This window comes from Bos javanicus, chromosome X, assembly GCF_032452875.1.
Source record: "Bos javanicus breed banteng chromosome X, ARS-OSU_banteng_1.0, whole genome shotgun sequence".
NCBI lineage: Eukaryota > Metazoa > Chordata > Mammalia > Artiodactyla > Bovidae > Bos > Bos javanicus.
In genome coordinates this window covers 19,979,294-19,991,712 of record NC_083897.1, presented here as the reverse complement: position 1 = coordinate 19,991,712, position 12,419 = coordinate 19,979,294, and the positions used below count along the sequence as shown (strand labels likewise).

At 38.7% G+C, this 12,419-nt stretch overlaps 1 protein-coding gene across 5 annotated transcripts in view; it reads left to right on the top strand.

Annotated features, from left to right (window-relative positions):
* Nucleotides 1–12,419, top strand: part of MAP7D3 (MAP7 domain containing 3) — a 68,979-nt gene that overhangs the window by 40,434 nt on the left and 16,126 nt on the right. For 3 of the 5 annotated variants that reach the window (XM_061408456.1, XM_061408459.1, XM_061408457.1), the window contains 4 exons: nucleotides 3,636–3,731; nucleotides 8,975–10,197; nucleotides 10,742–10,872; nucleotides 11,136–11,344. In XM_061408456.1, the coding sequence (XP_061264440.1) occupies nucleotides 3,636–3,731; nucleotides 8,975–10,197; nucleotides 10,742–10,872; nucleotides 11,136–11,344 (1,659 nt within the window). The remainder of the gene's footprint in view (nucleotides 1–3,635; nucleotides 3,732–8,974; nucleotides 10,198–10,741; nucleotides 10,873–11,135; nucleotides 11,345–12,419) is intronic. The other 2 variants (XM_061408458.1, XM_061408455.1) reach the window with 2 other exon arrangements.

The window sequence follows — 12,419 nt, the reverse complement described above, 5'->3', positions numbered from 1 at the left end:
CAGACTCTCCACCACTGTGCCACCAGAGAAGCCCCTTGTTTCTTGGTTTGTGTACTAATGGTATCAGATGGGTTTGTTGGGCTCAGGTAGCCCAACAGCTATGAAATATATTTTGACCCAGAGACATTGCCATTAAGTGACACAATAATTTATTTTAGAATTAATCCGTATTCTGTCTAACCTAAAACTGAAATCCGGTTTTCCAGAAACTAGAGTAGTCCATTCAATTTCCGTTAAGATTCATGAATATTACCTAATTTAAGAAAAATAATAGCATATATATAGCAGTGGACAGGTTAATCTGCTTCATATATATGTAAAGTTGACAAGCAAGTTACCTTCCTATTTTATAATTAAGACCCCAAGAAATTCAGTGATTTCCATTCCACCCTGCTCTTCTGTGGTTTATATTTTGGTTATCTGATCATAATTTTCTGGTCATTTGATCATAATTTTAAACTGTACATTCCACTAACAAGTCTGTGTTTTTCCTCAAAGCAAATAAAGTGGTTTTTAACTGTTAATGAGAGAGTATTTCTAAGCTCTACTTTACAACTCTTTGTAGAGGTAATGCAGCGCTCTTTAAAATAAAACTTACCTACTGCAGATACTTCAAATACATTTTGCTCCTGGTGTTTGCCCTTTTAATTAGCACTCCTTAGTTTCTTGACCAGGAATTGAACATGCACCCTTGGCAGTGAAAGCGTGGAGTTCTAACGACTGGACCACCGGGGAATTCCCTAGCATTCCTTATTTAAAAAAAAAAAAAATCTTTACCTGAGTGTGTCAGTGACCATATCTGGCTTATACTACATGGTGCTTCTCACTGATAGTTGGAATGGATTAGATAACCATACCCATCAAAAAAATCCTTTTTCTTTCCAGAGAAAAAAACAGACATGATCTTTGCAGGAAAAAGACATGGTAAACATATTCCACTTCATTCTCTCAAACTTGGCTGTAGAAAAGATATACAATTTTTGTACCTGGTGAATTGAAACAAAGGCATAATTTTAGTTTGAATTAAAAATGTTTCTTTTGTGTTATTAGGTGTCTTGAGCATTTTTTGAGCATGCTGATTGCTCTAAAATTCCAGTGTGGAAAAAAGATTCTGGATATCATTTAAAGCATATATTTAGTTAATTGTAGCAGTGGTTAACTTAGTGGGAAAGATTTCCATTTTTGTCTAAATATATGCTGAAAAAGGATTTTTTGTTTTGTTTATACTTAAATTACATCATTTGTACTTTTAGAACTCTTTTTTTTTTTTTTTTACTTTTAGAACTCTTAAAATTTTCAACAATGAACTTGAGAGATCTTTCGTTATTTGTCAGTTTTGACGCATCTCATTTTCTCTTGTAATAAATAGTCCAGCAGAAGTTGATCCACTTTCCGTCATTAACCTTAGTATGCTTTTCCAGAGCACTTTTACATATAGCCCAGGTTCATTCATAGATTAATATGGGAAGATTTTCTCTAGCACCTTGCTTATCATATAATAAAATTAATTTATTATTCACAAAACTCAATCCTTTAGAAAAATTAGATAACATTCATTGCAATGTCATATTTGTATATTTTCATTTTATTTTAATTGTTTCACAAGTGTTGACCCTGTTTTACTATCTAATTGATTGGAGGAATTAGCAAAGATTTCTCCACAGACATTTCTTAATTTTTATTATAGTGAGCAAACGCTAGTGTGTTTTCATTAATATGTGTATCTGCTGTATTTGTGAAACATGTAAAGAAAAGGGACAGGTGATGACTTTCAAGTTAGTAATGAGTTCAAGTGCAATGAAGAAACAATTCCAAGTAATTTTTTAAATGATATCTTTACTTGTTTTTAATCCAAGAAGGTATGTGTGGAAGATACTTTATGAAATAACTTGCTTTATAGTATATTCCTCTAAGTCACTTCAGTCATGTCCGACTCTGTGCGACCCCATAGATGGCAGCCCACGAGGCTCCCCTGTCCCTGGGGTTCTCCAGGCAAGAACACTGGAGTGGGTTGCCATTTCCTTCTCCAGTGCATGAAAGTGAAAGTGAAGTCACTGAGTCGTGTTGTACTCTTAGCGACCCCATGGACTGCGGCCCACCAGGCTCCTCCGTCCATGGGATTTTCCAGGCAAGAGTGCTGGAATGGGGTGCCATTGCCTTCTCCATTATAGTATATTACACACTCTGAAATGATTAATGCTGTAATTAATGATTCCACGGAAAATAAAATCAATATTTTCACTGGCTTACCTTTGTAAAATCCCTTCAAACTGAAATAAAACCTGTTCAATCCAGAGAGATGAACATTTCAAACTCAAATGAATTTCATAGCTTGCTTTATATTTTCATTTTTTAAAAAATATGTTTGGCTGTGCTGGGTGTACTGTATGCAGGATCTTAATTCCCTGACTAAGGATCAAACCCGCGCCCTCTAGTGAAAATACAGCCTTAATCACCAGGGAAGTTCCTAAATAGCCTTTCTTTAAATCTCGACTGATTCAAATAATCTGTTTTTCTTCTACTCAGTGCTGACTTACCGTAAATTCACACTATTTTGTCATTTCTTGCAATGTGATAGTAAGGGATAGGTGATCTCATCACATGATCGAATTGATTACATTTCTGTGGATTGTGCTGTGCAATTACATTATCAGTTCTAGAATTTTCAAATGATGCTACATTATCAGTATTTAATCTATAGCTCCCCAAAAGAATTCTTGTTTTCTTCTTTTGGCCACTCACCTTGTGGGATCTTTGTTCCCTGACCAGGGATTGAACTCTTGGCAGTGACAGCACAGAGTCCTAACTCATGAACCGCCAGGGAATTCCCCAAAGGGTTCTTCTTTAAACAGACTTCCATCAGTATTCTGAGCCTGAATACTTAAAGTGAAATGGAAGTGTCTACACAAAAGGGATTATTTTCCCATATGACTAGTTTGGGTTGCTAACACTGTGACATCTGTGCCAAATATTAATTATCATTTTTATTTTAAAAATACTAGTTGAGAGAATTCCTTGGCAGTCTGGTGGTTAGGACTCGGTGCTTTCACCTCTTTGGCCTGGGGTTCAATCTTTGGGGAACTAAGATCCTGCAAGCCATGCAACGCAGCCAAAAAAATAAAACTCATTAAAACTAAAGTGTATAAATTAGTTTAGTAATAGATGTCATGGACTGTGTCTAAAATTATACATTGTGTATTCCTAATTTGGGAACTTTGTATTGTCAGTCAGTATGAGACATTTTCTTTCTTTTTATTATTTCCTAGATAATTTTATTTCTCTTTGGATAACTTACTTAAAAGAGTAACCTGGTTTTAACTTTGGGCATGTAAAATCTCTTCATAATACTTGAAATTAAAAAAAAATTCTTACAAGGAAGAGTAGTGAAGATAAAAAAAAATGTTTGGGAAAAAGGAGTGGCTCACTCCTGAAGGAATCTGTTTGTAAACAGCTTGTAAATAGTAATGTTCCTGGACTTCTCTGGCGGTCCACTGGTTAAGACTCCATGCTCCTAATGCAGGGGGTGCGGGTTCAATCTCTGGTTGGGGAACTAAGATCCCACATACTATGTGGCATGACCAAAAATTTTTCTTAATTTTCTTAAAAACTATGATTTCTTTGCCTTTGTTCTCCAGAAACACCAGAAAAGAGACGAAGTTCATCTTTGAATAGAAGATGTAGCAGACTGCATTCATCTACAGAAACAGAACAAGTAGAAGAAAAACGACCTGGTTAGTTATTTCTAAGTGCCAATCTTCACTGGTGGTTTAAATGTGTTATGTTTATGTCAACATTCAGCTGCTTGAGAAGCCATTCCAAAACACTGGAAGCCAAAATATCCCTTCTTTAACTAAAAAATATACTTTGGTGACATGCTTATTTGGCTGAAGCTAGAAGAATCTCTTTATTATTATTTTTTGCCTTTTCCCAAAACTGAATTTTATTGGAAGGTCTGGTTCTCATTAAGTGTCATACAACAATAAAATATGTAATTCTGCCATGAAGCAGAGAACCAGACCATAGAATGTTGGTATAGATAGATTTGTCCTGAGGCACTTCATTCCTTCGAACATTTCATTAGTTCGTATATAGAAAGTAAAGGGAAAGTGAAGTTGCTCAGTTGTGTCTGACTCTTTGCAACCCTGTGGACTGTAGCCTACCAGGCTTCTCCGTCCATGGGATTCTCCAGGCAAGAATACTGGAGTGGGTTACCATTTCCTTCTCCAGGGGATCTTCCTGACCCAGGGATCGAACCCAGGTCTCCTGCATTGGAGGCAGACGCTTTAACCTCTTAGCCACCAGGGAAGCTCTAAATTACTGGCCACATTTTGAACTTCAGAGATTTGCTGCTTCACAGCATAATCCACATCTATCCTTTGGGGGTGTTTTCACTGCTGATCATTACACACAAGATTTCAAAATTATTACTGAAGTACTTGTTTATTTAAAGTTGTTTCTGACACCTTTCCCTTAAGTTTTCCCTATTAAACATGATTGTTCCTTTTTGTTTCATAACAAACTGTTCACTTACAGAGGATTCAGGTCACATCCTATTAAAAACAAATGTCACTGTGGCAGGGATCTTCATGAACTTAAAAATTGGAGCAAGCTATTTACAGCAAGATTGACTTAATTCACTCAGTCCCTGGGAGCTCGTGGCAATGAACTTGACAAATGTGACTGTCAGTGACATATACCTGGAGGAATCCATGTCAGAGTGCTTTTGTCATTTACAACTTTTTTCTCCACATGTGAGTTTCTCCATAGAGACTCCATACATTGGGTATGGTAATAGATACATTACCTGGATCCCCGCATTGGGATTATTGTGGTATGCTGGGCTTCTGCCTGTCTATTCAGGTCCTATCTTCCCTAACAGTGCAGTCCCGTCAGGTGGCAGTGTTTGGTCCTGTTATGTATGTGTGGTTCTCAACTGCCTCTGCTTTTAGGCTGGGATACTTATCATTTAGAGCAGTTCACATTGCTCTTTCTTGCTTTCTTCATTTATTTGTGAGACCTCAAACTGAGTCCTTTCTGTTTGTTCTCATCATTTAGTTTGTTAGCTATGTACCTCTCTTTGGGAGAATACTTTAATTGGTTGCATGCTCATCCCAACAAAATTGTCAGTAGCCAGGAACAAAGTACTGCTTCATTAGTAGTTTAATAGCAATAATCCAGGTAATAAGCATAGGATAGAGTGCCTGAAAATGTTAGCATTTGTGCTTAAAAAGTAGGTTTTATCACTTAGTTTTTTACAGAAAGGCATAAAAATAATTTGAATCAATACTTTGCAAATGAGTAAGTCTGCACAACATTTTATGTTGCATATTTATTTTACGATGGCAAACTGGGGTAGTTATCAGGGTAATTTATAGGATGAGATAAGGAGTTTCGGTGGTTGTTAAATTTTAAAACCGTGGGTTCCTTGACCTGTGCTTAAATATATCAGTATTATAAAAAGGGCTGGATTTTAGGTACATAGAAAAACCTAAATAATATCAAGAGAGAAAGCCAACCTTTTTTTCTTAAAATGTGGAAGAATAACATTGAGTGGCTCTTTAGCTTTTAATTAAGAACATAAAGATTGTTAGTAAAATAGGGACTTCCCTGGCAGTCCAGTGTTTAAGACTTTGCCTTCCAATGCAGGGGGTCCAGGTTTGATCCCTGTTCAGGGAGCTAAAAATCCCACATGCCTTGTGGCTAAAAATTCCAAAACATAAAACAGAAGGAATATTGTAACAAATTCAGTAAAGACTTTAAACATGGTCCATGTAAAAAAAAAATGTTTAAAAGAAGATTGTTGGTAAAACAGATTTTCAGGGTTATGGGTCACATATCACGTTAAATATCCCTCTTGGTAGTAAGTCCTCAGTCATAGAGAGCTCTAATGCATTGTTCCCATTTTCTCCTTTTTCCCTCCACTTTTTCCTTTCCAGAATATATCCCGCCCCCTTTCCTTGTTTTTCGGTCAACATCCATATGATTAGTGAGCCAAAGTGCTGTCATAGACTTTGTAGCGCAGCTTTATTTCTCTTGATTCGAATTCCTGATTTTGCTTCTGCCTAGTTGTATGTGTGTCAAATTATTTTCTGCCCATCTCTCCCCAGTGTATTGTGGGGTATTCTAATTCAGTTCGGTTCAATTCAGTTGCTTACTCTGTCTGACTCTTTGCAACCCCATGAACTGCAGCACGCCAGGCTTCCCTGTCCATCACCAACTCCCAGAACTGGCTCAAACTCATGTTCATCGAGTTGGTGATGCCATCCAACTATCTCATCCTCTGTCATCCCCTTCTCCTCCTGCCTTCAGTCTTCCCCAGCATCAGGGTCTTTTCTAATGAGGCAGTTCTTTGCATCAGGTGGCCAAAGTATTGGAATTTCAGTTTTAGCATCAGTCCTTCCAATGAATATTCAGGATTGATTTCCTTTAGGATTGACTGATTTGATCTCCTTGCAGTCCAAGGGTCTCTCAAGAGTCTTCTCTGACACCACAGTTCAAAAGCATCAATTTTATTTATTTAATCGGTTGTGTGCGCATCCCAACAAAAGTGTCCTTTTTGGACATCATTCAGACTCATGCTTTCTTTATGGTCCAACTTTCACATCCATACATGACTACTAGAAAAACTGTAACTTTGACTGTATGGACTTTTATCGACAAAGTAAATGTCTCTGCTTTTTAATATGCTGTCTAGGTTTTTCATAGCTTTTCTTCCAAAGAGCAAGTGTCTTAATTTCGTGGCTTCAGTCACCATCTGCAGTGATTTTTGGAGCCCAAAGAAAAGAAAGTGTGTCACCGTTTGCATTGTTTCCCCATCTATTTGCCATGAAGTAATGGGACCTGATGCCATGATTTTTGTGTTTTGAATGTTTTAAGCCAGCATTTTCAGTCTCCTCTTTCACTTTCATCCAGAAGCTCTTTAGTTCCTCTGTACTTTCTGCCATAAGGGTGGTATCATCTGCATATCTGAGGTTATTGATATTTCTCCCTGCAGTCTTAATTCCAGCTTGTGCTTCATTCAGCCTGGCCTTTAGCCTGACGTACTGTGCGTAGAAGTTAAATAAACAGGGTGACAATATACAGCCTTGATGTACTCCTTTCCCAATTTGGAACCAGTCCGTTGTTCCATGTCTGGTTCTAACTGTTGATTCTTGACCTGCATACAGGTTTCTCAGGAGGCAGGTAAGGTGGTCTGGTATTCCCATCTCTTTAAGAGTTTTCCATAGTTTGTTGTGATCCACACAGTCAAAGGTTTTAGTGTAGTCACTGAAGCAGAAGTAGGTGTTTTTTTTCTGGAATTCTCTTGCTTTTTCTGTGATCTGGTGAGTGTTGGCAGTTTGATCTCTGGTTCCTCTGCCTTTTCTAATTAGAATTCTAATTACTTTTTAAAATATGTTACTCCCATCACAAATCTCAATGGTTTGTCTTAAATTTCTTTAGCTATTAGAAATCTAGTTATTATACTTTTATTTTCTGTAGCACAAACTGTTAGCGTTAAACAAGTGATTAGGCACATACAGGTATGTAAGTAAAATGCTTTCTCTGCCAAAAGTGAGGAACTGAAAAATAGCTGAGTCTTTTTGGTATATTTACCAAGTCTTAAAAAAGCTCCCATCAAATACCTTTTAAAAAATATTTAGGGACTTCCCTGGCAGTCCAGTGGTTAGGATACTGCACTCTCTCTGCCCAGGCTGTGGGTTCGATCCATGGTCAGGGAACCAAGATCCCACAAGCTGCATGGTGAGGCCCACACACAAAAAAAGTGTATTTTAAAGTAATAAATATTTAAACCAATAAATATTTAGTGAAAAAAAATTTAATGTAATTTCCTGTTATCCCAGTACTCACTGATAACTGAATATTTGCATTTATATATTTTTAATAAAGTGCAGTCATAACCTGCTTTTGTTTAGATTCAAAATATACCGTTTTCTGTGTCCAAAAATAGCGTATTATTACTCTTAATGACTGCCTTAGTATAGTCCAAATTTTGTGTTGACTATTTAGATTATATTTTCAGTTGTTTCAGTATTATAAACAATGCTGTATTAAGTAACAACATACATACTCATTTTTTAATTTAATTTTCTCTTAAGGATAACCTAAAAGTGAAATTGCTGGAACAAAGAATATATAGTTTTCAGAGTGGCTTTTGATACACTGTTGCCAAAATGCTTCCATGGAGCATGTGCCAATCCCCCAGCCTAGTTCCCAACATTAGTATTATCGCTTTCTTCTATCTAACTAGTACCAGATATTATAATTTTTTCCATTTCTTAAGCTAAAAATATTTAGATTGTTAAAACTGGAAGAGACCTTGGAGATCCAGCCCATTCTGATTACTGTGTGTTAGTTGCTCAATCATGTCTGACCCTTTGCGACCCATAGACTGTAGCCCACGGGGCTCCTCTGTCCATGGGATTTTCCAGGCAAGAATACTGGAGTGGGTTGCCATTTCCTCCTCCAATTCTGATTACTGTCTTACTGCAGTTTTTAGTATGGGTGAGAAGATGCTCTTGTTTATACTCTATCTTAAAATAATCATATATAGAGTGTCTTATGTAATCACCTGTAATGGCAAAATCCCTGGCCCTGGTGACTTTGTTTAGATTACTTTTTATAAGTGTCCAAGGTTTTGTAATTGTCTATGAAAATCATTCTGAACTATAGTGTGATTAAAATAGAAATGCTTGTTGCAGACATCAGCTTTGGAGAAGCATCTTATTTTCATCTAGAGAGCTCTGTTGCTTTCACAATACTTCTCTTTTAGTGGTAGTGCCTCTGAAGTACCAACTTTGAGATGTTTCTGCCTTGTGTCTGTGATCCATTTCACTAAACATTTCTGTATGGTGTGTAATCCCTGTGATTTCCTAATAAACGACTGATTTTGTTTTTATACTGCTAATGGTACATTTCCGTCTTGTCAAATTTCTACCTGTGTGGAATTTCACTCTTTATTCTCATTTATCCACAGGCATCCACAGTGTAATCCAGTATGTAAACATCCCCCTGCTTAGGCATAGCAGTGATGAATTGAAGAGTACCATAGTGCCTCGCCAGTCAACAGCGGTGATGCCTTTCCAGGAGAAGGTAGAAATACCTTCCAAGACTAGTGTGGGAGTGGCCCCCAAGGCAAGTGTGGAAGTGCCCCCTGAGGTGAGCGTTGAAGCACTCACCAAGGCAAGCTTGGATGAATCCCCCCAGGTGAACGTGGAAGCACCCCCTGAAGTGAGTGTGGAAGCGTTCCCAGAGGAGAGCATGAAAAAACACCCCAAGGTGAGTGTGGAAACATTCCTGGAGGCAAGCATGAAAGAACACCCTGGAGTGAATGTGGAAGCACTCGCAGAGGAGAGCATGAAAGAACATCCTGGAGTGAATGTGGAAGTACTCGCAGAGGAGAGCATGAAAGAACACCCTAAGGTGAGAGTGGATGCACTCCTAGAGGTGAGCATGAAAGAACACCCTGCAGTGAGTGTGGAAGCACTCCCAGAGGAGAGCATGAAAGAACACCCTGCAGTGAGTGTGGAAGCACTTGCAGAGGAGAGCATGAAAGAACACCCTAAGGTGAGAGTGGATGCACTCCTAAAGGTGAGCATGAAAGAACACCCTGAGGTGAGCGTGGAAGCACTCGTGGAGGCGAGCATGAAAGAACACCCTGCAGTGAATGTGGAAGCACTCGCGGAGGCGAGCATGAAAGAACACCCTAAGGTGAGCGTGGATTCACTCCCAGAGGTAAGCACAGAAGAACACCCCAAGGTGAGTGTGGAAGCACTACCAGAAGTGAACATGGAAGGACCCTGTGCAAATGTGGAAACATCACCTGAGACCAGTGAGGACCTATCCCTTGAAGCGCATGTGGGTCCATCCCCGGAGGTGAGCATGGACTCATCCCCAGATGTGAGTGTGAACCCATCTCCTGAAGTGAGCATGGACTCGTCCCAGGAGGTGAGCACGGAAGCATCATCTGAGGCTAGTGTGGACATATCTCCCGAGGCGAGCATGGTAACACTCCCCGAGGAGAGTGTGGAAACATCCCCTGAGGAGAGTGTAGAAGCGTTCTCAGCGGCAAGCATGGATGCACTCCCAGAGGGGAGTGTGGAGGTGCTCCCCAAGGAGACCACGAAAGGGCCTTCTGAGGCAAGTGTGGAGGCACCCCTGGAGACCTCCCCTGAGGTGACCGTGGAAATATCTTCCAAGGTAAAGTGAAAGATTCTCCACAGGTTCGACAAGTGCCTTTCATTGACAGATTTTCTATTAAAATCTATATTTTTTGTTGTATAGATGATGATGGGTCAGATTTCACAACATGCAGCATTCTATGATAAAATATATTCACTTTAATGATTTAAAATTATCTGATACTCATTGTCTCAGAGTTTCCCCCCAAAGTTGGAATAATAGATCATTTTTAATAGAAGGGATAAAATATAGTGGTTTATATGAATTATGTTTCTAAACTCTGAAGGAATGTTTTTGAGAACTATCACAGAGGTCAATTAGGCTTTACAAATAAAATTAAGTTTTGAAGTAAAAGAATTATTTTAAATTATTTCTATGACCTGTTTGAATTGTATAATATAAAATGTTAGTCTGGAAGAATGAATGTCTGTACCTAAGTCTCATGCATGAAAGGAGAATTGGGATTTTAGGAGCATTTTATTCAGAATTTTTTTCTTTTGAAAGGGCAGCCACAAAAGGTAATACTAGTAATTTTTTTATATGATCGTATTGATTTGTTCAGAAATCAGAAATGGACGAACAGCCCTCAAACCCTATTACCAAGAAGCGCATACCACCATCGCAGATACCGTGTTATAGATGGTCATCATCTCCTACAAGAAGGTGGCGTCCACCATCTCCCATCAGTGCTAGGTAAGTAGCTTATTTGCAGCTGTTCCTGATACATGTTTTACCAGGATAAACCTCGCATCAGTGTTTCATAAATAATGTAGTATGCATGGTAATGAAAATATAAAGGGAAAAGCCTTTAAAAATTAATTTACCTTTTATCTATTATAAAATATCGTATCATGATGTCAAGACATTATAGTGTGTGAAATGGTACAGTAAAAATCAGCACATATATATTATAAAGTCATACCAGACTTCCTCCATTAACTATTTCTTTTTCCCAGTAGGCAAATTCAAAAGAATTGCCCCCCGTCACCTTCACCCGGCACGTCAAAACAATCGACACAGTTTTGTTTTTCCTATAAAGTAATTCCTACGCAGCGTACTGTATTTGCACAAAATGCATTAGGTACTATGGGAATGAAAAGCAAAGCCGTTTCTAACACCATTAACAACTCTGAGGCTGCAAGCCAAAAGGATATGATCTGTGAAGGTGAGTTCCTTCACTAACAAGTTCATTTCAGCCACCAGAAAATCTCAAGGTAGTCTGGGAACTGTCATTTTATTCCCCAGTTCAGAGAACTATAGGAAGCAAACTTTATTTAAAATAAAGAGCATTGCACCAGTCACACTGGCACAATGCTTGTTTTTTCTTGCTGCAACTTCTTATTTAGCCCCATTTTTGGAACTGATGTTTAGTGTGTACAGATGGGTTGGATGAATGCCATGGTCTAGATGGTCCCTGCAGTTCCTTCCAGCTCTGATAGTGGATGGCCCTTAGGTATTTTCCATCCTTGGAGACAGCACATCCAGCCGTTTGTGGCTGAGCAGGTTTCCATCAGGAGCTGTAGGGTAGTTTTTATGCATAGACCGTAACATGTGTCAGGTCTGTATGTGGGTTCTAAAAAATATACTGGTTTTTTGACTATCACATGCATTCTTTTCTTTTAATTGAAGTGTAGTTGATTTCAAATTTTGTGTTACTTTATGGTAAACAGCAAAGTGATTCAGATACACATGTATAGATACTCCTTTTCATATTCTTTTCCATTATAGGTTATTATAAGATACTAAATACAATTCCTTGTGCTTATGCTCAGTCCAAATGAGGTATAAATCTTTTATTTTTCTTTTTTGGCCATGCTGCACAGCTTGGGGGGATCTTAGTTCTCCAACCAGGGAGTGAACCCAGCAGTGAAAGCAGTCAAGTAGGACCTTATTGTTTATTTTGTATGTAGTAGGGAGACGGCACTGGCACCCCACTCCAGTACTCTTGCCTGGAAAATCCCATGGACGGAGGAACCTGGTGGGCTGCAGTCCATGCAGTCACAAAGAGTCGGACACAACTGAGCGACTTCACTTTCACTTTTCACTTTCATGCATTGGAGAAGGACATGGTAACCCACTCCAGTGTTCTTGCCTGGAGAATCCCAGGGATGGCGGAGCCTGGTGGGCTGCCGTCAGTGGAGTCGCACAGAGTCAGACATGACTGAAGTGACTTAGCAGCAGCAGCAGCAGTGTGTATCTGCTAATCCCAAACTCCTAATTTATCCCTTCCCCCTTGCCTT